Here is a 24810-nt window from a genome sequence, read left to right as displayed (position 1 = left end):
GCAACTCACAGAAGCCAGCTCCCAGAAAAGTAATCACGAGTATGGAGGGGGTTCCCCTAAGAAGTGAGTGAGGGAACGCAATTCAGGGTATCAACGAGAGCTGAGAGGCAGAGGGTGGGGTGAGAAGGAGCCATTGCCTGTGATGTAGGTTTCTAATGAGACAAGTGGCAGAGATACCTTTATTTGGAATTGGTAGCAATAGGGGAAGATACGTGGATGCCAAAGCTCTGATGAAACCTACCACGGCCCCTGATCTTGCCTCTGCTTCTCCTCCCTCAAGACTGGCACTAGCCATCACTGGGGTGGAATGGAAACAGAGCTCATGTGTATTAAAAGACCTAACTCTAAAGACACTCAGGAAGGACAGAATTCCAAAGGCGTGGTCCCACTTGGCTTCTGTCCTCCGTTGTTCTCCAGCATCAAGTGTGTCAACTCTAACCCCTTTGGGGGGAATTCAAGGCCTGTCCTGGTTTGGTCCCAATTTACCTTTATCATCCATATTCACCCCCACTGCTCTGCAGCTCCACTGAAGCACCCCTCTTTCCTCTGAGCCACAATGTCACACCCAGGACTCTGCCTCAGCTGGGCCTCCACTGCCCACCCATCTATAGATGCCTAAATCCCGGGCAGTTATCCAGACACAACTAAAGTTCCATCCCTTCCATGAAGCCTTCCCCAACCCTCTGGTGGAAGGTCACTTCTTCCTCATGGGGTTCTGAGCTTTCATTTCTTTTTCTACTAAGAGTTTTACAATTACCTGTTCATACACTCTACCTGCCCCCATGAGACCAGGGGCATCTCAGAAACAAAGATCATTAAAACCAACTAAATCTATTTCTCATTATAAAATGAGATATGCTGATTGATTGCAAAATAATAAAATAACAAAGTATGGAAAAGAAAAAAAAAGCATATAATCTGGCTGAGAAGGTAGATACCCTTCCACACCACTGAAATTATGTGTTGAAAAGAATAAGGAAAAAACTGCTTCAGTTTGGCATTATTTATGTAAGTATAGTATAGGATCCTTAAAATGGTTCAAAGAAATGGGAAATCAAGACTTCATTTTGGCAAAGCCCATTGAACAGAAACTGTAGCATATTTATCAGTAATTTCTTTCAGATTAAACAACTGACAACAACCCACTTTTCAACCAGTGATGTTGGAAATGTTTTAAAACAAAATTAGTTCATAAATCTGTGGGCTGACCAAGAAGGTAATAAAGTCTCACTAAATAAAATGAGGAAAATTCAGAAAAAGAAAAAAATAAGAAAATAAATCACCCATGGATCTAAGCACTATTCATTCTTTAAGGCATGTATTTCCAAGCCTTTTAATTTTTTCCATGCCTAGAGCTGGCATGGCATATATATATCTTTATACAATTCTTCAAATTTTATAGAATTTGTATAATGTTTTATCTTGCTTTTTTTAACCACTGATGTTATAAGCATATTTATGCCACTTCATTCACTTTAGAGACTTAATAACAGAGGATCTTGTGGATAATTTATCATTCCCTGATAGAGAAAAATTTAGCTTTGCTTATTTTAGAGTTATAAATGATGCTGGGTCAGGTATCTTTATGTTTGAAGATGGCTCCATATTTGGGTTGTTTCCACAGAACTCTTTCCCAGAAATGCTTTTTCTAGGTTAATGGCTACACATATTTCTAGGCACCTGACATACTGATACCCACCTCTAAAGTATTTTTATGATCCACAAGTAGCGTTTAACACAGCGCCCCAGTCACTCCGAGACTAATAAATAGAAAAATGACTGAAACGTGACCTCATGCTTTCTATTCCTCCAGCTTTCATTGAGTTCCTTTCCTCTGGGAGGATTGGGGGTTGTCCAGCCCTCCACAGCATCAGCCCATTGACCCTATCCTTGTGGTTATAGCAGCTGAGGAAGCAGAATTACAGCTCTGTGGGAAGGAATGGGGCTGGAGAGTTCATGCATAGACCAGTTCTTTTTTTTTTTTTTTTTTTTGAGATGGAGTTTCACTTTTGTTGCCCAGGCTGGAGTGCAATGGCATGATCTCAGCTCACCACAGCCCCCACCTCCTGGGTTCAAGCGATTCTCCTGCCTCAGCCTCCCGAGTAGCTGGGATTACAGGCATGTGCCACCACGCCCGACTACTTTTGTATTTTTAGTAGAGATGGAGTTTCTCTTTCTTGGTCAGGTTGGTCTCAAACTCCTGACCTCAGGTGATCCGCAGCCTCGGCCTCCCAAATTGTTGGGATTACAGGTGTGAGCGACCATGCCTGGCTGCATAGACCAGTTCTTATGAGAAGGGATCAACTAAGAATAGCCTTGGGTTGACACACACCCCTCTTCACACTCACAGGAGAAACCCCATGAAGCTAGAACCAGTAATGAGTTGAGAGGTGAGAGTTAGACAGTAGCTCAGAGATGCTATTCTTGGATATCCTGAGCCCCTGTGGTCACCAGGGACCCTGAGTTGTGCAACACTCAGCATGACAGCATCACTACACTTAAAAATTTCCCTCCTCACCCCCAGATTCCATTTCCCCATCCGCCAGGGCTGCCTATAAAGAGAAGGAGAGATGGCTTCAGACATCAGAAGGACGCAGGCAGCAAAGAGTAGTCAGTCCCTTCTTGGCTCTGCTGACACTCGAGCCCACATTCCATCACCTGCTCACAATCATGCAGGTCTCCACTGCTGCCCTTGCCGTCCTGCTCTGCACCATGGCTCTCTGCACCACGTGAGTCCATGTTGTTGTTGTGGGTATCACCACTCTCTGGCCATGGTTAGACCACATCAGTCTTTTTTTGTGGCCTGAGAGCCCCGAAGAGAAAAGAAGGAAGTTCTTAAAGCGCTGCCAAACACCTTGGTCTTTTTCTTCACGACTTTTATTTTTATCTCTAGAAGGGGTCTTAGCCCTCCTAGTCTCCAGGTATGAGAATCTAGGCAGGGGCAGGGGAGTTACAGTCCCTTGTACAGATAGAAAAACAGGGTTCAAAACGAATCAGTTTGCAAGAGGCAGAATCCAGGGCTGCTTACTTCCCAGTGGGGTCTGTTGTTCACTCTCCAGCTCACCCTAGGTCTCCCAGGAGCCCTGTCCCTTGGATGTCTTATGAGAGATGTCCAGGGCTTCTCTTGGGCTGGGGTATGACTTCTTGAACCGACAAAATTCCCTGAAGAGAGCTAAGAAAACAGTCCATTCAGGTATCTTGATCACATAGAGAAACAGAGAACCCACTATGAAGAGTCAAGGGGAAAGAAGAATATAGACAGAAACAAAGAGACATTTCTCTGCAAAACCCCCCAAATGCCTTCCAGTCACCTGGTCTGAGCAAGCCTGCCCTCCTCAACCACTCAGGGATCAGAAGCTGCCTGGCCTTTTCTTCTGAGCTGTGACTCGTGCTTATTCTCTCCTTTCTCTGCAGTTGCTGCTGACACGCCGACCGCCTGCTGCTTCAGCTATATCTCCCGACAGATTCCACAGAATTTCATAGCGGACTACTTTGAGACCAGCAGCCAGTGCTCCAAGCCCGGTGTCATGTAAGTGCCAGTCTTCCTGCTCACCTCTAGGGAGGTAGGGAGTGTCAGGGTGGGGGCAGAAACAGGCCAGAAGGCCATCCTGGAAAGGCCCAGCCTTCAGGAGCCTATCGGGGATACAGGACGCAGGGCACTGAGGTGTGACCTGACTTGGGGCTGGAGTGAGGTGGGTGTTAGAGAGTCAGGAAGGGCTGCCCAGGCCAGAGGAAAGGAACAGGAAGAAGGAGGCAGCAGGACACTCTGAGGGCCCCCTTGCCTGGAGTCACTGAGAGCAGCTCTCTAGACGGAGATAGGCAGGGGGCCCCTCAACGAGGAGCAGGCCTTGAGCTGCCCAGGACAGAGAGCAGGATGTCGGGGCCATGGTGGGCCCAGGATTCCCCTGCTGGATTCCCCAGTGCTTAACTCTTCCTCCCTTCTCCACAGCTTCCTAACCAAGAGAGGCCGGCAGGTCTGTGCTGACCCCAGTGAGGAGTGGGTCCAGAAATACGTCAGTGACCTGGAGCTAAGTGCCTGAGGGGTCCAGAAGCTTCAAGGCCCAGCGACCTCGGTGGGCCCAGTGGGGAGGAGCAGGAGCCTGAGCCTTGGGAACATCCCTGTGACCTCCACAGCTACCTCTTCTATGGACTGGTTGTTACCAAACAGCCACACTGTGGGACTCTTCTTAACTTAAATTTTAATTTATTTATACTATTTAGTTTTTATAATTTATTTTTGATTTCACAGTGTGTTTGTGATTGTTTGCTCTGAGAGTTCCCCCTGTCCCCTCTGCCTTCCCTCCAGTGTGTCTGGTGACAACCGAGTGGCTGTCATCGGCCTGTGTAGGCAGTCATGGCACCAAAGCCACCAGACTGACAAATGTGTATCGGATGCTTTTGTTCAGGGCTGTGATCGGCCTGGGGAAATAATAAAGATGCTCTTTTAAAAGGTAAACCAGTATTGAGTTTGGTTTTGTTTTTCTGGCAAATCAAAATCACTGGTTAAGAGGAATGATAGGCAAAGATTAGGAAGAGGTGAAATGGAGGGAAATTGGGAGAGATGGGGAGCGCTACCACAGAGTTATCCACTTTACAAAGTTCTGGAACATTGAAACTACGAATATGTTATAACTCAAATCGTAATATGCACGCTCTAGGGGAATTAACTACTCGAATGGACACCATTAAGCAGAGTATTCTGTAGGGCATATTCATGATGAATCAAGCTCTTAATAGCAATTACTTACATTGTTGAGGCTTACTCCTACTGAGTGCTTTTTACACATTGTTCATTTAATCTTACCAATGCAATAGTACAGGTTAGGTACTATTAATACCTCCACTTGACAGAAAAGTAACCCAGGGCTCAGAAAGGTTAGACAACTTGGCTGAGGTTACACAGCATGTAAACGGTCAATTGTGTTCCAAAACTGGACTTTTATTGAACGACAGACTATGCTGTTAACCATTGATCAAGTTATTTCCCAAAGTATGACCCACCTATACTCAAATCTTACCCTATTCTTTAGTGAATGATATTTTATCCATTGCAACCACTTTCTGGTCAGGATTCTGAGTTGACATAGAGTGTTTCAGCAGTGATTATTTAAGCCAATTACATCAGGATCTTTAGGTGTAGACCTGGGAACTGATATTTTTATCAAGCTCATGAGGTGTTCCATAGCATGTTAATGACTGAGAGCCACTGTCAATAGAATTCACCACTATTTTCTAAATGTGGTAAGTATCTGCATATGGCAACAGGTGTATTATACATTATTTCTCTAGAATCTACACTCTACAAAATAAATAGCTAATGTTAGAGAATGAAAAGACAACCAGCTTCTGTGTGGAGCAGGATGCTGTCTATAGGTTTGAAAGGTAAGTTATTTAATAGATGGATTGCTTGCATTATATGTACAAGAAATGCATATTAAGCTAGGGTCCTTTTTGCAGAAGAAAGGGAAATTCAAAATATTTGTGTGAAAACCAAACGTGTTAATTTTTATGAGCTATGCTTATTTCATTTTGTTTAAAATAATCTAATTTATGTGTCCAAACGTGTTTAGAATTGTAGGGCTCAAACTCTTTAAAGCATAATTAAACACTACTACTTAGCAAATATTAAAATGCACATACTATGTGACCTACATCCCATTTGACCTGATCCCATTTCTAGGAATCTGCTTCATAGAAACACTGCCAAAAGATAAGAATATGTAGACATGAGGATATTCTTTCAAGTATGGTTGGTAAAGAGCAAAGAAATGCAAACAGTCATCAGTAGGGGATTAATCAGTAGAGGATTAAGATGTCCATCAATGGAATATTCTGCAGTCAGTAAACAAAAGCAGCACACATCTATAACTGTGGAAAGTGTCCGTAATATTCTAGGTAAAATGCATATCTATTTACATTCAGTATATGCATATATATTCTCTACATATGCTACAAAACTGTCTGTAAAGGATATTATTTTGTTTTTATTTTTAAAAGCCATATACACACATATATTTACATAGGCAAATATTTGGAAAGACACACATCAAATAGCTAACTGTCATTTCTTTGAGGAAATGAGGCTTTTTAAAAAATTTTTTTAGGAATGAGGGTTTTTCCTTTTTATATTCTGCACTTTTAAAACTTTGAGTTATTTTCTGATTAGCTTGCATAGCTTACCTCTCTGGTCTCATCTTACCCTGTTCTTTGATGGGTGATATTCCATCCATCACAACCACTTTCTGGTAGGGATTCTGAGTTGATGCAGAGAGGATAGAGCTCAACCTGGCTTACAGCATTTTGATGCCATGATGGCTTTCGTATAATGAGGGTACAGCAACAAACACATCCTTTTGACAAGGCTGTTCTCTCTCTGTCTCTCTCTCTTTCACACACACACACACACACACACACACACACACACACACACACAGGAGCAGCTTTTGTCCCCATAGATGCAGTGAAGGTGTCATCATTCCTTCTTTATTGACTTTCAGGAAAAAAATATAGGGGCATACAATATTTGCCTGCACTGAATTGTTTCACAAGGTCCAGAAACCCAAAGCTAAACAAAGTTTAATCATGCCCAATATTCCCTAAATACAAGTGTTATGAACAAACAGAGTAAGTTAAACACAGACTCCTGTTAGGGAACTGGAGAATGAGAATTGCATTTTTAAGCAGTTCAGCTGATCTGGCAGTCCCTAGCTCTCCTCCCTGGGGGAATGTCCTCCACGGACAATCTGAGATGTGCAATGTGGAGGATCTGCTTTCTGGAGGCTGCTGACTTTCTGTCTGTGTGAGTTAGCCTGAGGTTGCCTTAGGTATTGTGTAATCAACGACTGTTTGGAACCAGTCTTGTGGTTTCTTTGGCAATGTGACTCCCTTCTAATGTCCATAGGCTACTATTTGCTTCTGATCAATTCCATGGGCCAGGTAGCCAGAAGCAGAGATGTTTTCAGTTACAAAGCTCGAATTTGCATTTTAAATGGGGTTGGTGATACGCACTTTCTTTTTTCTTTTTTTTTTTTTGAGATGGAGTCTTGTACTGTCTCCTGGGCTGGAGTGCAATGGTGTGATCTTGGCTCACTGCAACCTCAGCCTCCTGGGTTCAAGAGATTCTCCTGCCTCAGCTTCCCAAGTAGCTGAGATTACAGGTGCCTGCCACCAAATCTGGCTAAATTTTTGGATTTTTAGTAGAGACAGGGTTTCACTATGTTGGCCAGGCTGGTCTTGAACTCATGACCTCGTGATCCACCTGCCTCAGCCTCCCAAAGTGCTGGGATTACAGGTGTGAGCCACCGCGCCCAGCCAGGGATGTGCACTTTCTAGCACAGACCTCACTACCAGTGTCACCTCTACCACCAAGTCCCTGGTGAGAGACCTCTGCCTGCATCTTGGCCCATGTGGAGGTGATGAATATTTGACCCTTGGCCTCATTAGGTCTCTCATCTTCCTGTCTCTGCTCATGCTAACTTTATCTTAGAGTAGAAGATTCTGCCATTACAGCCCTTCAAGTCTCCAGATTACTGGGTTCTCAGTCAATAAGTTGGAAGGGCCTTTTTTAGCAAGTTCAATTTCTTCCTTTTTCAATTTCAGATGAGCCCATTTCAAAGCAGCCTAAACTCTTAAAGGACCTTACTGATGTAATACATAGCTACTAAGTTCCAATATTCAGAATCTTCTTTTTTTTTTTTTTTTGAGATGAAGTCTTGCTCTGTCACCCAGGCTGGAGTGGAGTGCAGTAGCGCGATCTCAGCTCAGTGCAAGTTCCGCCTCCCAGGTTCACGCCATTCTCCTGCCTCAGCCTCCCAAGTAGCTGGGACTACAGGTGCCCACCACTACGCCCGGCTAATTTTTTGTATTTTTAGTAGAGACGGGGTTTCACCACGTTAGCCAGGATGGTCTTGATCTCCTGACCTTGTGATCTGCCTGCCTCGGCCTCCCAAAGTGCTGGGATTACAGGCGTGAGCCACTGCGCCTGGCCTATATTCAGAATCTTTTCTATCATATTCCTTAATGCTGCAGCGTTGGTATTTGGCACAGGCTTTTAGCACCAAAATAAGACAGACCATAGTTCAACCAGCACGTGCAATACCTTGTAATGGGTATGGCAAAAGGTAGTGTCCAGACAGGACAGCATGGTGAATATCACCTGGGAACTTGGGAGAAATGAACATTCTAAGCCCCACTTCCTTTCTTAATGGACTAGGGCCCAGCAACCTGTGTTTTCACAAGGCTCCAGGTAATTCTGATGCATGTAAGGTTTAAAACTCCTTCCATTTCACAAGGTCCTCCCCAAATTACCTCTTACTTTCTCATTTCAGCCAGTTCCACACTTCAGTCAGGGCCTGTGACTTTTAACAAACCCTGTGTCTCTGCACAGATACAGATCTCATATCTCTCAGGATGCTGGCAGTTTCCAGGCAGAAAGCAAACAAGCAAACCAAACTCAAAGAGGCTTTGAGTAAATGCACCTTGTGGCTCCAAGACTATAGGGCATCGAGGTGGCCCTAGCTCCAAGCAAGGCTGGACGCAGCAGCCCTATGGTATCTCATGAGTCCTCTTTGCTTCTCTTTCTGATCTCCCTTTCCTGTGAGAGGCCCTGGGTGGCTGCCAGTACCTGCCAGTGTTACATGAATCCTTTGTTCATTTTCTGCAAGGAAGAGTGAGTCTGTGATCCCACTGGAAAAAACATCACTAGGCCCTTTCGGATTTGACTGACTTAGGAGCCGAATTTCCTAACCAGTCGCTGTGGTTATGGGGATGGGTTTCATTGATTTGCTTAAGTTAATCAAGGCACATAACTTGAATCTTTGGGTTTACTGAATTTTACATAAACTTAAAGCCTGAGAATGGTGCAGAAGGGAGATTTTCCTGAGGAAATGTGAGTTTCTGGCATCAGGAAACATGCAGAATAGATGCTGGTTAGGAAAAACAAGTTTTCACTATAATGTGTTTGTCTTTTTCCTGTTATTTTTGTCTTCGTGATATAAAAGGCACTAATACTTTGTGTGTGGTAAACATTTCTTCTCCTATGCTCTCTAGATTAGAAACTATTAGTCGTCCACTTTCCTGAGTGACTTTATTTTTAATAAGATGCTGACTCGTGTATTTCCTGTTGCACAGTGAATGACTATTGCCCAAACCTAGGGCAAAAGAGACATAAACTCTTCATGATGTCAAGGTAACCACTAGAAAATGGGGCTACATACCCACGCCAGAACATACTAAGAAAGGTAGAACTGGCCCTGCCATAAGCACTACCCACCTTCCTTCATAGAAGCCAAAGATTGGGCACTGAGGATGCAGGAGGAGATGAGACAATTCTTAGAACAATGAGTCCTCAATAGAAATTGTCCATATTAAGGAACAGAAGGGAGTCCTTTCATAGTGGATGGACAAAGGGGTAGACAAAGAGACTGCAAGTGAAGGAGACACTTCATACTTGCCGTTTTTATTCCTCCTCTTTCCTGGGAACTGCACCCACAAAAATACATTATGTGGGACTGACCACATCCCAAATGCTAGGTGGCTCCTGATTAAAATAAGCTGATTTGCATCTTGAGTTTTTTAAGCTTACCATAACATAAGCATTTCTCATGTCATTGCATTGTTTGTAAAGGCTGCCTAATAGCCAATTAAGGGAAGAGCCCATAATTTTCTCAGCAATTTCCATATCATAGGCATTTAAATTTGGTCCAATTTTAAGTTGCTATAAATATGCTGGGGACCAAATACACTTATGCATTGTTCATTTTTTCCATATTTGAATTTATTTCTACAGAGAATAGATTCCTAGACATGGACCCTCTTGGCCAAAGGCTAAGAACATTTATTTCAAGGTTCCTTATGCATATTAGCACCCACATTAAACACATCTTTAGGTCCTTTGCTTAGCGCATATCTCTCTTGAATGAACAGATGTCTGAAAGCCTGGCTGTACTCTTCATCGCTCAGTAGCTCAGGCTTTGCTAATACAGCTCTGTCCATCTGTGTGTGATTGAAGTTGGGCTGTGCTGCTCAGGACTCCTGGCATCATTGCATAAGTCAAGTCTACACCGTTAGAACAGCTGTGGGATAACATAGAAGTTTCTGCTCTGCCAGGGGAAAATATGACTACAGAGCTTTAGTGAGAAGGAAGTAGCTAAGTGTGGTCCAGGGTGACAACAATATCTCACCTCCTCTCACTGTGGAAACCACTTCCCCATAAACAGCCCCAAGACAAGTGAGCACTTGAACTGTTCCTGCAAATACCCTGAGCCCTGTGGTTACCCAAGACCCCCTTGCATGTGCAAGTCAACAAGATACCACGGTGCTTAAAAAACATCCTGTCTCATCAGCCCCGGTTTCCATCTTCCCATGACTCAGGGCTTACCTCTTTAGAGAAGGGGACACAGCTTGGACCCCAGAAGGGGGCTGGTGACTGAGTGCGCAAGCCCTGTCCTCTTTTGCTCACTTTCTTGGGCCCCCACGTCCTCCTCATTCACAATGGCCCCCTGTTCCTAGGCCTCCTCTCACGAGTCTGTCTTTGTCCTGCCTTTTGCTGTTGTTCCCTGCACTCTCTAGCTGGGGTCAAACCACATCACCAAAGTCCAAGGACAAAGGTACCCAAGTGAAACAGAGAACTTCCTAAGGGATTTTCAAAATGCCCTGGGCTATCAGTTCAGGAAGATTTTCTTCCCCAAAGTGTTTTCACTTTCTATTCTATAAACCTTAAAGGCAGGGTACGGTCTTGTCCTACTTAGGGAAGGAGAACATTGAGTAGGTTTCAATAAGGGGCAGAACCCAGCTACAATCCCGGTGTCCAGCTGAGTCATAAAATTGCCACAGGTCTGCCTCACAGGTGATTTGCAGAGATGGCCTCTTGCTGGAAAAATCTCTTCTTAGACCATATTATGTTCCCCCAGTAAAGCTGGAATAAGAGGCAGAATATTTAATTAGCTGCAATTTCTACAGAGGGAGATGGAGGCCAAACCTAAGGCTCAAACAGAAATGGAAGGGAAAAGTGGGGAAACAAGAAATCCCCAACTTCCTGCTGGTTCTTCTCACCCCCAAATCCCCAACTTCCTGCCAGTTCTTCTCACCCCCAAATCATCCCCTGAACAGTGCTGTCTCCATCTGCTTCCTTCTGATTTTATCACTGGGTAGAAGGAGTTGGCTCATTTGTCCCCAGTGAAAAATGACTCAGGGTCACGCTGCTCCTTCCCTCAGAATGCCTGGGTCCCCAAGCACCCAGGCATCTGCTGCTTTTCCTAGGATCCCCAGAAGCCCCCTAGCAAAATGGTAGATGGCAATTATGAGACTCACTGCTGGTGCCAGGTGAGGGCTGGTGCTCCTGCCCATCTCTGGAGAGAAGCAGGACTTGGAGGGTGGCAGCCTGCAAGGGCACCAGTCGGTTTGAGGGCCATCCTGGGGACCCCAGGCCTTTGAGGTCCTATCCGGTGGTGGGACACAGGGAAGGGCCATAGAGGTGTTTTCTGGCCTGACCTAGGGTCTGCAAGGAACGACGGAAGAGCTGCCCCTGACAGAGGGAAGACAGGAGGAAGTGTTAGCCGGAAGAGGCTGCCTGAAGAGATCCCCTGAGCCACTGATGAAAGGTCTAGGGAGCTGAGGTTGGACAAAGAGTCCTGAGCAAGTGGACAGGCCCTACACTTGCCAAGACAGAGAGAAGAAGGCAGCACGGAACCAGGAATTCTCTTGCTGATTCCTCAATTTTTATAACTGTCTCTTTTAACAGCTTCCAGAATGAAAGTGGCTGAGGCTGGCAGGTCTGTGCCAACCCCATCAAGTTCTGGTGCCAAGTGCATCATTGACCTCAGAGTCGAATCCCTGAGTGACCTGGAAGCAACAAGACACTGTTAGGTTTGTGGCAGATTAGGAAGCAGGGACCCAGGCCCTAGGGACGTCCCTTCAATTCCTGAACCTACCCCTACCCAAGCAACCACACTCTGGGGCTCTTCTTAACATGCATTTCAACTTATCTAGACTATTTAATTTTTGTAATGTATTTCTATGCGTTCTTGACTGCTTGTCGGAAGGGACCTCACAACACCCTCTACGCCCCTTCCTCAGCCCCTCCAGTCACACAGCGGCTGACACATATTCAGGCACGTGGCTATTCTTTGCGGCTCTCGTACAAGGTGGGTGGCTACGTTCAGCTTTTTCTAGAGGACATTGTGCCAAAGCTGTCAACCAACAAATACTTACAGAACATTATTTATCATTTCTGTGTTCAGCTACGTAAAACAATGAATTCGTTTTGAGTAAACCAGTCTTAAACTGTTGGTGATCCTATTGGCTTTGTTTTGTGACAAAGCAAGGTGGTGGGATGGGAGGGGAAGAGCAGAAAACTCTGAAGAGGGGAAGTCAGCAGAAAGGAAATGACAGTAATGCCTCTCCCCAAATAATGAAACTCTATTTTATAAAACAAGGATTATTTTATAAAATATTATGCACCCAGTGTATAATGCATATGCACTAGGTAAATTCATGCTTGATATATATATTCATGCATTTAAGCTTATTTTTCTCATGAGTCAAGCTCTCTTAAAAATTATTCATTGTGCTTCAAATTCTAACAGTGTCTCCAAGGGCTAAGTATTATTAATATTCCCATTTAATAGAAGAGGAAATGTTGGCTCAGAGAGTTAAAACAACTTGTCCATGGCCATGCAGCGAATAAATAGTGTAACTAATATGCAATCCTATGAGCATTCCAGAACCACCTGGGATGGTCATTTAAAATGCTCACAAGAGAACTGGGTTTGGATGCGGGAATCTAGATTTTTACCAAACCCCCAAGTGATACACATGCAGACTAAAGACAAGAAACTACTGAACTTGTCAATAAGACTTTTTTTTTTTTTTTTTTTTTTTTGAGACTGAGTCTTGCTCTGTCGCCCAGGCTGGAGTGCAGTGGCATAATCTTGGCTCACTGCAACCTCTGCCTCCCAGGTTCAAGCAATTCTTCTGCCTCAGCCTCCCAAGTAGCTGGGAGAACAGGTGCCTGCCACCACACCCCGCTAATTTTTGTATTTTTAGTAGAGACGGGTTTTCACCATATTGGCCAGGCTGGTCTCACTCTTCTGACTTTGTGATCTGACCACCTCGGTCTCCCAGTTTTTTGTTTGTGTGTTTGTTTTGTTTTGTTTTGACTTGTTTTGAGATGGAGTCTTGCTCTGTTGCCCAGGCTGGAGTGTAGTGGTGCCATGCCGGCTCACTGTAACTTCTGCCTCCCGGGTTCCAGTGATCTTCCTGCCTCAGCCTCCCAAGTAGCTGGGATTACAGGTGCATGCCACCACACCCAGCTAATTTTTGTATTTTTAGTAGAGACGGGGCTTCACCATGTTGGCCAGGCTGGTCTTGAACTCCTGAACTTGAGAGAGCTGCCTGCCTCGACCTCTCAAAGTGCTGGGATTACAGGCATAAGCCACTGCACCCGGCCTCAATAAGAATTTAACCACTCTTTTAAAAATAAGACACACATGGTAATAGACATCTTACCTGGGTATTATTTCCCTAGAATCCATGCTCCACAAAATCAGTGGTTAACATTAGAGAAAGGAAAGACAGTCAGCCAATATATACAATAAGACTTCTATTGTGAATGCAGAATTACTTGATGGATTGCCTAGACTGAGGTTAAGAAACTATGGTCCTCAGAACAAATCTAGTATGACCCCTGTTTTGTAAACAAAGTTTTGTTGAAACACAGCCACTCCCACTCTTTTACATATTATCTATCCCAGCTTTCCAAGACAAAGGTGGAGTCACATTGTTGCAACAGAGATTATATAGCCCACAAAGAACAATATTTACTATCTGGTCTTTTATAGAAAACGTTTGCTAACTCCTGGCCTATGTTTTAGTATATACTTTTTTAAGTATAAGAAAGTTAGACTGAGTCAGGATTCCTGCTGTACAATGCAAGGGGGAGAAATTTCAACACACTTGTGAGAAATGCAAAATATATTAACTTTTTGATAAGCCCTACTTACTTTGTGTGTTTAAAACAATCTATTTTTTAGTATCAAAAAGTGACATTTTGGTAATCAGCATTTTTAAAAAGCAATGACACAGTCTGTAAAAAAATTTAAAATTTACATACTCTTCAGTCTATCTTATTTCTAGGAATCTATTTCAAGAAACACTATCTAAGGAAACAAAGGAGGGCCAAGCACGGTGGCTCACCCCTGTAATCCCTGCACTTTGGGAGGCCAAGGCAGGTGGATAGCTTGAGGTCAGGAGTTCGAGACCAGCCTGGCCAACACGGGAAAACCTCATCTCTACTAAAATACAAAAATTAGCCGGGCATGGTGGCAGGCGCCTATAATCCCAGCTACCTGGGAGGCTGAGGCAAGAGAATTGCTTGAACCTGGGAGGCAGAGGTTGCAGTGAGCCGAGATCTTGCCACTGCACTCCAGCCTGGGCGACAGAGTGAGACTCTGTCTCAAAACAAAAACAAAAACCCCACACACACACACAAAAATTGTTGGCACACCGCTGTTGTTTGCAGCTCTGTTTGTAAAAACAACCAATATAAATCAACTCTTTAAAATATGAATAGTGGGTGTGGACAGATCACTTGAGATTGGGAGCTCAAGACCAGCCTGGCCAACATGGGGAAACCCCATCTTTACTAAAAATACAAAAATTAGCCAGGTGTGGTGGCGCACATGTGTAGTCCCAGCTACTCAGAGGCTGTGGCAGGAGAATTGCTTGAACCTGGGAAGCGGAGGTTGTGGTGAGGCAAGATCATGCCACTGCACTCCAGCCTGAGTGACAGAGTGAGACTGTCTAAAAAAATAAAAATAAAAAAAGAGTCAAGCGGCTGCGCTGGGAGGCGGCGATGAGAGGCTCGCACGCCTCCAGCCCGGCCCCGGCCCCCCGGGACAGAGAGCCAAGCAGCCCCGGCTCTGGGCTACGGACTATGGGCGAATAGCTCTGACCACCCGGCGAAGCATGCCGCCTGCCTTGGCCTCCCAAAGTGCCGAGATTGCAGCCTCTGCCTGGCCGCCACCCCGTCCGGGAAGTGAGGAGCGTCTCTGCCTGGCCGCCCATCACCTGGGACGTGAGGAGCCCCTCTGCCTGGCTACCCAGTCTGGAAAGTGAGGAGCGTCTCTGCCCGGCCGCCATGCCATCTAGGAAGTGAGGAGCGCCTCTTCCCGGCCACCATCCCATCTAGGAAGTGAGGAGCGTCTCTGCCCAGCCGCCCATCGTCTGAGATGTGGGGAGCGCCTCTGCCCCCCCACCCCGTCTGGGAAGTGAGGAGCGCCTCTACCCGGCCGCGACCCCGTCTGGGAGGTGAGGAGCGTCTCTGCCCAGCCGCCCCATCTGAGAAGTGAGGAGACCCTCCGCCTGGGAACCACCCCATATGAGAAGTGAGGAGCCCCTCCGTCCGGCAGCCACCCCGTCTGGGAAGTGAGGAGCGTCTCTGCCCGGCAGCCACCCCATCCAGGAGGGAGGTGGGGGTCAGCCCCCACCAGGCCAGCCGCCCCGTCTGGGAGGGAGGTGGGGGGGGTCAGCCCCCCGCCCGGCCAGCCGCCCCGTCCGGGAGGGAGGTGGGGGGGTCAGCCCCCCGCCTGGCCAGCCACCCCGTCCGGGAGGGAGGTGGGGGGGGGGTCAGCCCCCTGCCCGGCCAGCCACCCCGTCTGGGAGGTGAGGGGCGCCTCTGCCTGGCCGCCCCTACTGGGAAGTGAGGAGCCCCTCTGCCCAGCCAGCCGCCCCGTCTGGGAAGGAGGTGGGGGGGGTCAGCCCCCCGCCCGGCCAGCCACCCCGTCCAGGAGGGAGGTGGGGGGGTCAGCCCCCCGCCTGGCCAGCCGCCCCATCCGGGAGGGAGGCGGGGGAGTCAGCCCCCCGCCCGGCCAGTCGCCCCGTCCGGGAGGGAGGTGGGGGGGTCAGCCCCCCGCCCGGCCAGCCACCCCGTCCGGGAGGTGAGGGGCGCCTCTGCCCGGCTGCCCCTACTGGGAAGTGAGGAGCCCCTCTGCCCGGCCAGCCGCCCCATCTGGGAGGGAGGTGGGGGGGTCAGCCCCCTGCCCGGCCAGCCGCCCCGTCCGGGAGGTGAGGGGCGCCTCTGCCCGGCCGCCCCTGCTGGGAAGTGAGGAGCCCCTCTGCCCGGCCAGCCGCCCCGTCCGGGAGGGAGGTGGGGGCGTCAGCCCCCCGCCAGGCCAACCGCCCCGACCGGGAGGGAGGTGGGGGGGTCAGCCCCCCGCCCGGCCAGCCGCCCCATCTGGGAGGTGAGGGGCGCCTCTGCCCGGCCGCCCCTACTGGGAAGTGAAGAGCCCCTCTGCCTGGCCAGCCACCCCGTCTGGGAGGGAGGTGGGGGGGTCAGCCCCCCGCCCGGCCAGCCGCCCGGTCCGGGAGATGAGGGGCGCCTCTGCCCGGCCGCCCCTGCTGGGAAGTGAGGAGCCCCTCTGCCCGGCCACCGCCCCGTCTGGGAGGTGTACCCGGCAGCTCATTGGGAATGGGCCATGATGACAATGGCGGTTTTGTGGAATAGAAGCGGGGGAAAGGCGGGGAAGGGATTGAGAGATCGGATGGTTTCCATGTCTGTGTAGAGGGAGGTAGACACGGGAGACTCTTCATTTTGTTCTGTACTGGGAAAAATTCTTCTGCCTTGTGATCCTGTTGATCGGTGACCTTACCCCCAACTCTGTGCTCTCTGAAACATGTGCTGTGTCCACTCAGGGTTAAATGGATTAAGGGTGGTGCAAGATGTGCTTTGTTAAACAGATGCTTGAAGGCAGCATGCTCGTTAAGAGTCATCACCACTCCCTAATCTCAAGTACCCAGGGACACGGGCACTGCGGAGGGCCGCAGGGTCCTCTGCATAGGAAAGCCAGAGACCTTTGTTCACTTGTTTATCTGCTGACCCTCCCTCCACTGTTGTCCTATGACCCTGCCAAATCCCCCTCTGTGAGAAACACCCAAGAATGATCAATAAAAATAAATAAATTAAAAAATATATATATGAATAGTTTAAACCATGATGGTATAGCCACATAATAAACAGGAAATTACTGAAAAGAATAAAGTAGATATACATACTGAAAACAAAGCTATCTATGATATTAATGTAAAACTAGGTATATAGAATATATTCCATATGTGGAGAAAGAAGCAGAATGGCAGTTGCCAGGGGCCGGGGGAGGAGGAATGGGGAGGTGGAATGGGGAGGTGTTGTTTAATGGGTCCAGTTTCAATTTTGCAGGATGAAGAGGCTTCTGGAGATGGGTTGCACACAGCGTGAAGGTAGAAGGTACTGAGCACGACTGAACTATACGGTAAAAATGGGTGGGTGGGTGGGGAGTGAAGGAGCAAAAAGAAATGGTTGAAATGGGAAATTTATATTTGTGTATTTTAGCACAATAAAAAACACCAAGAGTCTCCCAGGACTGGTAGTGCTCATTGAATGCTCACAACAGCCACGTAGGGCATGGACAATCAACCCTATTTACAGATGGGCAAACTGAGACTGACCCTTAGAAGAGTGGACAAGCAAGGGTGCACCCCGGGGCATCCAGCCTCCCCCAGGCCCTCCAGAGGCCTGTGCCAGTCCTGCTTCAGCTTGCCCACCCTGGGCCCCTCCCCACACCCCAGTCCCAGCTCCCCACGACCCAGCCCCAGCTCCCCACGCCCCAGGATCCCGGCTCTTCCGGGAAATGCACCACATCCCCGTCCCTGCAAAGCTGGATTTACACAGAGAAAGAACTGGGGACTGGGGGAGCCACCATGGCTCAGGGCCTCCCATCTGCACTTCCAATGCCTGAGAGATACACCCCTAAGTGGACCCCTAAGCAGACCCCCAATCCTGGAGAGATGGGGGGGTCTTCGCTCCGGGGGGCACTGGTCATCCCCACCTTCAGCTTCCGGTGGCACATTTGATCCTAGGGAAACTCCAGACTGGCAGCCTGCAGGCCCTGGTGAGTGCCCAGGCCCAGTGCAGACACCCCTGTTGCTCAGGGGAGAGGCCCTGGAAAAGCCTGAACGGGACTCTCCCCAGGCAAGGTCCACATCCCAGGCAGGGCTGGGCTTTGACGCTGGTTTTCTGAGTGACACGGCGGGGGCCACAGCTGGGCTGGGGCTGGACAAGGGCCTTCCTGTGGGGCTGACTCCCAGGAGGGGCAGGACCTGGGAGAAGAAGGAGCGTAGGGACAGCCTGGCCGGGGTTACTGGGGCCCCTGGCGTGGGGGGTGGTCAGGCTGCCCAATGGGGCTGCCCGTCCTGGACTCGAGGTGGTGCTTTCTGCTGGAGCTGAGAAAGGTTAGCCCTGAGATGGGATGGGGGCCGCCCAGGGTGGGCGACCGGGCCCTGACAGGAGTCCCTCAGGGAGTGACCACATCACCCCGCCAGGGTCAAGGGAGCCTGCCCTGAGACCTGCCCGGTGTACTCTGGCTGCACCAGGGGCCCACCCCACTTGACAGCCCCAAGGTCCTTGCAGGTTCTGACCTCCCAGCATCCACCTGCCTCTCCCTGCACCCGAGCCACACACCCTGCGTTTCAGAAGTGGCACGGCTCATCAGCTCCCTCCCACCCTACCTCCCCAGGGATCCTCTGTCTCTCCATCCTGTGATCCCTGAGGGATGGGCTCCTGGCTGGGCTCCTCTTACCCGGCCCCAGATCCCTTCCCAGCACCAGACCCAGGTCTTTAGCCGCAAGCCCTGCTGCCTCCCTGGCCTCACCGTGAGATGCCCAGAACGGGGCCCTGCCCATCTTCTCCCCCATTCTCCTAGGGCTACAGCCCCCATTGTCACCATGCCTTTTCCCCTCACGGGACAGTGAGGGCTGTAGCTCTAGGAGAATGGGGGAGAACAGGGGCAGGTGGGCCCTCAGAGACCTGCTGGACAACAGCCCTGAGGCTGGGCCAGGCGTCCCCTCACCCTGTGGCCATAACCCTTGCATCTCACCGGGGTTGTCTCCAAGTAGACAGGGCCAGACCCTCAGGCTGCCCCGCTCCTCTTGTGCTCACTTGCCGACAGAACTGCTGAGCGCCCAGGGACCTGACCTAGCCCAGTCTCCATTCCCACCGGCTCCCTAGATGGGCCCCACACCTCTGGCCTAACAACAACCTCAGGCTGGACCTGCAGGGGAGTCAGGGAGGAGTTCTGTCCCTGGAAAGGAGGTTGACCCGACCTGGTGAGACATGTCCTGCATCAGAAAGGCCTTTCTAAAAGCAAACCCATCCCTGAGCTGAGACAGGTGCTTTAGGGGTGAGGGGAGTGCAGAGGACTCACCGTACAATCCCCAAATGATCGACATTGTTGTTGTATCTTCCAAAAGGCTTAGGCCCCTTGTCCTCTGGCAGCCCAGCTCGGTGTCCTGTAGCCCAGAGGGAGCCTTGGTGAGGGGTCCAAGGTAAAGGGTGCAAGGGCCTGGGGGCATTGGCCAGCCGTCCCTGCCCTGTGCTCCTAGGGAGCCCAGGACCCTTTGACCAGGGCACACTGGAAGAGGCCTCCCTCCAAGAAGCACACCGACTTGTACCTTTTCGTATTTCATAATGATGTCCTCTCGCTCTTGTGCCCACCAACTACCCGCGACCTCTACCACGTCCATCCTGTGTGACAAAATCGTCTAAAGGTTACACTGTACGCGGCGGCTTCGGAGAACACCTGAACCGCTCTCGCCGGGCTCCCAGATGCTGGCTGGCTGCGTAACCCCCATTCCACCGCCGCCCCCAGGGAAAAAGGGGCCAGACCCAGTGGCCCACAGCTGCTCCAGTCTCTGGAGTCTCAAGTCCCAAGCAAGGGTGGGCATCTTCCCAAGGACTTGAGTACAGTGGGACCTAGACAGAGAATCCTGTTGTCCCCCAATGCCATGAAATGGGGGCACACCGGCCCTAGCAGGTTGAATGGTTTCCACCTGCCAAGGGTGAAGGGCCCATGATGGGCTATTCCAGGGATGTGGAGGCAGACTGGGGTCAGCGACCAGAGGTCTCTGTGCAATCGGCCTCCTGGGATGCTCAGGGCCTCAGAGATGCCCAGTTTCCTACAGGGAACAAGATCTCTCCTGACCGCTCGGTTCTACTCCGCTCATCACTTTGGCTACCGTGGCTCTTCAGTCTGAATAGTGAAGCCACTTTAGGAATAACGCCTGTTGAGCAGGAGGGTGTTGGGTTTGGGGGATGAGAAAGATCTATTGTACGCATGGGAACCACGTCTCTCGCGGCGGGACTGTGGAGTCCACCATTCTGAGCCGTCCCAACAGGAGGAAGCTTCATTTTCCTGGGTCACTGAGGAAGAACAGTGGGTCCTTGGTCCTGGAGAACACCTGGATGGACCGTCCCTCCTGGGAATACTCGAGGCAAAAGGAGGGCGAGGCCTCAAGAGGACCACGCAGAGCAAGAAATACCTGGGGAGAACCCTAGTGCCCGGACCCCTTTGAACAGAAGGGAAGATGGTCTCCCCTCAGCCAGCCCTCCAGGGCTCCTTCATTTTCCACAGCTGCCCAAGGGCAGCAGGCTCCCCCGGACAAGGGACCATGTGTGTTCAGTGGGGCCCACAGCGACCATCAGGACCCAGCTTAGGGCACAGAGGTGTTCTGAGGACCGTCAGTGGATCTGTACCAGTGGCTCTATACCAGTGGCTCTGCCAGGACCAGGCTCTGCCCCATCGGGATCGGAAACCTGGGCAGATTTGGGATCTAGGGCAGGGAGGTCACAGGGTTCAGGCCTGAATTCCAGCACAGCACACGGCAGGGCTGAGAGCAAAACTCAGGGTCATGTCCGGATTCCCAGGCCGGTTACTGCCTCTCTGACCCCAGACGTCTCATCTGTCGAATGGGGACATTTGGGAACAGCACCCACTCTACGAAGCCACCATGGAGACGAAAGAGCCAATCGTCTACACGGGCAGTGTAGAACGGGCGCCTGGTGAGTGCTCAGGGATGACCCTCCTCCGTAGCTGCCCCACAGAGGCCAACACCGCCCACACCGTAGCCACTGTCCCCAAGTCCGCCTGGAGGGAAGAGAGCAGGTCACGCTCACCTGATTCTGATGAATCAGCTGGCCTGGGTCATGCCTCTCAGGGAGAAAACCTTTGAGTCCACAGAGCTGCTCACAGATACCACTGCCTGTGTGTAACTGCTGTAGAACACTGAGGCAGGCCAGAGAGCGGATAGGTGCTAAGCACCAGTGACATTCTGAGGTCATGGCACGCATCACAATGGGGCCTTGCCCGGGTCAGCAGCGCCCAGAGTCAGGGTCCTCCGCTGCCTGAGCCGTCAACATGCCTGCCTGCAATGTGTTTGTGCACGTGCGTGCACACGTGTATGTGGGTAAACACGTCTGTGTACGTGTGTGTTGCTTCTCTGGCCAGGCCCGGCTGCCCCACTCATGTGTGCACCCAGTTCCTCATCACTGTCACCCCCGAGGCCCAGGGCCAGCATCAGAGCATCCATGGCTGCTCCCTAACCTCAGCCCTCCCCGCCCAGGGTGGTCCTGGGATACACATAGGGGTGGAGGGAAGTGACTGCTGCTGTTGGATCTCAGAATACAAAAGCTAATACTATTACCTAATGGTCTTTTTAGTGTCTCTAATGGTATCACTTTTTCATTTCTGATATTTTAACTGGGTATTTCTCTCCATGACCCTTGGATATTCTAGCTAGAGGATCCTGTGGGGAAAGTGCCGGGCACACAGGAGGGGCTCACTCTTCTAGACATGTTATCTAAAACCTGGTTCATCCGTCCTTCCACACAGGGCCTAGGGGATGCCAAATTCCAGGGGCCAGAAAGAGCTTGGGATAAAATGAAACTTCAAGGGGACGGCTTTGACCTGGGCTGAGTCTACCTGTGCCATCCAACTGGAGTCTCAAGTCCTGAGGCAGGACGTCCAGATGCCCCAGTGCAAGGCCCTCCTGATCAACACCTGCTCCCCTGTACTCATTAGCAACCTCACCCACCCTACTCTCAAAGCACACTTGGCTCTTGTACCCAGGAGCTCTGCATCTGTAGATTGAGCAACAGCAGATGGAAAATATTCAGAAAATAAATTGGATGGTTATGTTTCTATTGAACATGTGCAGACTTTGTTCTTGTCATTATTCCCTAAAGAATCCAGTATCACGACCATTTATGTAGCATCTGCATTGTATTACACATCATGAATAATCTAGAGATGGTCTAATGTCTACGGGAGGATGTGCATAGCTGATATGTAAATACTAGGCCATGTTATGTGAGAGACTTGAGGATCCATGGATTTTGGCATCCCCGGGGACCCTAGAAGTAATCCATGGATACCAAGGGATGACTGTATAAACTCACTCAGGAAGGCTTCTCATTGGAGGAAGGGCCCAGTTCAGGACACACAGGGACATCTCCCTGGACTACTGTCCATTCATCCATCCATTCATCCATTGTCTCCCCCCACCCCCCCATCTCGGACTGTCCCAACGACAGCCCTAGCAAGAAGAGATAAGAAACAAGTTCACGTTGTCCAGTTTTGAGGTAATGGAAGAAGTTGCACCAGTATGAGAATAGTGGGTCAGTTTTCTACAGGATGCAGAAAGCATATTGGGCAGCCTCGGGGTGCGGAAAGGAGCCTGGCCTCTCCAGCAGCCACACAGGACTGCAGTAGGATGGGGCTGGGGCTGGCCATGTGGATCACTTGGGCCTCATGAGGGGAAAGGAAATACCAAGGGGGCAGAAGAGGAGCATGGGGGCAGCTGGTTGCCTGAGGAGAAGGCACCTCAGGGAAGGGGACTGTATTCATTTGTTTTCACACTGATGTAAATAAATACCTGAGATTGGGTAATTTATAAAGGAAACAGGCTTAATTGACTTGCAGTTCCGGAAACTTACAATCATGGCAGAAGGGGAAGGGGAAGCAGGCACCTTCTTCACAAGACGGCAGGAGGGAGTGAGTGGAGAACCAGTAAGTGCCACACTTTGAAACTATGATCCTCCTACCTCAGCCTCCCAAGTAGCTGGGACTACAGGCACATGCCACCACACCCAGCTAATTTTTGTACTTTTTATAGAGACGAGGTTTTGGCATGGTGCCCAGGCTGGTCTCCAACTCCTGGACTCAAGCAGTCCACCTGCCCCAGCCTCCCAAAGTGCTGGGATTATAGGCATATCAGCCAGCTGATGGAGCATCTTTAATATCATATTTTTACTGTAATTTTTCTATATTTAGAAATGTTCAGGTATACAAATACTATTGTGTTATAATTGCCTATGGTATTCAGTACAGTAACATGCTGTACAGGTATTTTGTAGCCTAGGAGCAACAGGGTATATACCATGGAGGCTAGGTGTATATAGTCTAGGACATACTGTGTAGGTTTCTGTAAGTACATTCTATGATGTTCACATATTGATGAAATTGCCTGACAACATATTTCTCAGAACATATCCCTGTTGTTAAGCAACACATGACTATTCCCTTGATTTTTTATTTTTTCAGAGACAGGATCTTGTTCTGTTGCCCAGGCTGGAGTGCAGTGGTGCCATGATTGCTCACTGTAACCTCAAACTCCTGGGCTCAAGTAACCCTTCCCACTTCAGCCTCCTGAGTAGCTGGGACTACAGGCACATACCACCACACCCGGCTAATATTTTTGTATTTTCTGTAGAGGTGGGGTCTCGCTATGTTGCAAGCTGGTCTTGAACTCCTGGGCTCAATCAGTCCTCACATCCTGGCCTCCCAAAGTGCTAGGATTACAAGCGTGAGCCACCACACCCAGCCCAGACTCTTTAAGTTGGCAAAATATTCAGTTATGGAAAGCAGAATGCTGGAGGATGACCAAAGGGATAATGAGTCCTGATTCATGTTGACCCTATGACTTACTGCAGGTTGAGTATCCCTTATCCAAAATGCTTGGGACCAGAAATGTTTTGAATTTCATATTTCTTTTGGATTTTGGAATATTTGCATTATACTTACTAGCTGAGCATCTATAATTGCAATATCCAAAATCTAAAATGTTCCCATGAGCATTTCCTTTGAGCATCACGTTGGCACTCAAATAGTTTCCGATTTTGGGTGGGAATTGAACAATGAGGACACTTGAACACAGGGCGGGGAACATCACACACCAGGGCCTGTCATGGGGTAGGGGGCTGGGGGAGGGATAGCATTAGGAGAAATACCTAATGTAAATGATGAGTTAATGGGTGCAGCAAACCAACATGGCACATGTATACTGATGTAACAAACCTGCACATTGTGCACATGCACCCTAGAACTTTAATTAAAAAAAAGAAAGAAAGAAAAGAAAAAGTTTCAGATTCTGGAGCATTTCAAATTTCAGATTTTCAGATTAGAGATATTCAACCTGAACACAGCTTCAAATAGGGCTAATTTATTTATTACATGGATCCTGACCTTGAGTTAAGTATTCAGAACAAAAATAAAATGTCCCAGCCTGGATAGAGTGACAATACTTTCTCTCCATTTCTATCTCAAGCTATTAAAGATTACCTGTGGCAGCATTCTTTTGTTGGAACTTGGTTAAATACATGTTCATTCCTTTCTTAAAGTCCTGAGAAAACACAATTTTTAAAATCCAGGGAAGTCAGATCTCAGAATTTATAGTATATTTGTATATTAGTAATCAAAAACAAATTTACTCAAATACTCAAGTATCAGATACACTGAAACACATATATCCTTCTGATGCCTACTGCCTTTTATTTAATAATGCATACTCTATGCCTTCTATTCTTGCTCTTAAGTTTTATAACAGCCTCTCATTTCCACTCCCAAACACACCTGCACATCACTCATCTAAGAGACCACAGTAGTCAACTTCAAATAATTGAATTCTCATTCTTTTTGGTCATTAAAAAAAATGACAAGCCAGAAA

General features: G+C 48.9%; 2 protein-coding genes and 1 long non-coding RNA gene across 22 annotated transcripts in view; 2 read left to right on the top strand and 1 right to left on the bottom strand.

Annotated features, from left to right (window-relative positions):
- The window catches only part of LOC745883 (puromycin-sensitive aminopeptidase-like protein), a 95905-nt gene that overhangs the window by 11056 nt on the left and 60039 nt on the right, over positions 1-24810 (bottom strand). For 3 of the 20 annotated variants that reach the window (XM_054671624.2, XM_054671625.2, XM_054671623.2), the window contains one exon: positions 24426-24486. In XM_054671624.2, the coding sequence (XP_054527599.1) occupies positions 24426-24486 (61 nt within the window). Of the gene's footprint in view, positions 1-2855; positions 17279-19235; positions 19556-24290; positions 24487-24810 lie in introns of those variants that run through there. The other 17 variants (XR_010152883.1, XR_008540555.2, XR_010152885.1 and 14 more) reach the window with 14 other exon arrangements.
- On the top strand, positions 1999-4456 carry LOC745935 (C-C motif chemokine 3). Its single transcript, XM_001152451.7, has 3 exons — positions 1999-2729; positions 3380-3529; positions 3950-4456. The coding sequence occupies exons 1-3, from the start codon at positions 2671-2673 to the stop codon at positions 4038-4040; spliced, it is 300 nt and encodes a 99-aa protein (XP_001152451.2). The 5' UTR covers positions 1999-2670; the 3' UTR covers positions 4041-4456.
- On the top strand, positions 21093-22014 carry LOC107969173 (uncharacterized). Its single transcript, XR_001710829.3, has 2 exons — positions 21093-21287; positions 21699-22014. It is a non-coding gene; the product is annotated as an uncharacterized LOC107969173 (long non-coding RNA).

The sequence above is a fragment of the Pan troglodytes genome, chromosome 19, assembly GCF_028858775.2.
Source record: "Pan troglodytes isolate AG18354 chromosome 19, NHGRI_mPanTro3-v2.0_pri, whole genome shotgun sequence".
Classification (NCBI taxonomy): domain Eukaryota; kingdom Metazoa; phylum Chordata; class Mammalia; order Primates; family Hominidae; genus Pan; species Pan troglodytes.
This window is presented reverse-complemented; position numbering and strand designations above follow the sequence as displayed.

Excerpts from the sequence above, each read along its gene's own strand:
- LOC745935 (XM_001152451.7), top strand. The coding sequence starts at position 2,671 with ATGCAGGTCTCCACTGCTGCCCTTGCCGTCCTGCTCTGCACCATGGCT. Across the intron at positions 2,730-3,379 it reads ACCATGGCTCTCTGCACCAC|CTGTGACTCGTGCTTATTCT; the intron begins GTGAGTCCATGT and ends TTTTCTTCTGAG. Across the intron at positions 3,530-3,949 it reads TGCTCCAAGCCCGGTGTCAT|CTTCCTAACCAAGAGAGGCC; the intron begins GTAAGTGCCAGT and ends CCTTCTCCACAG.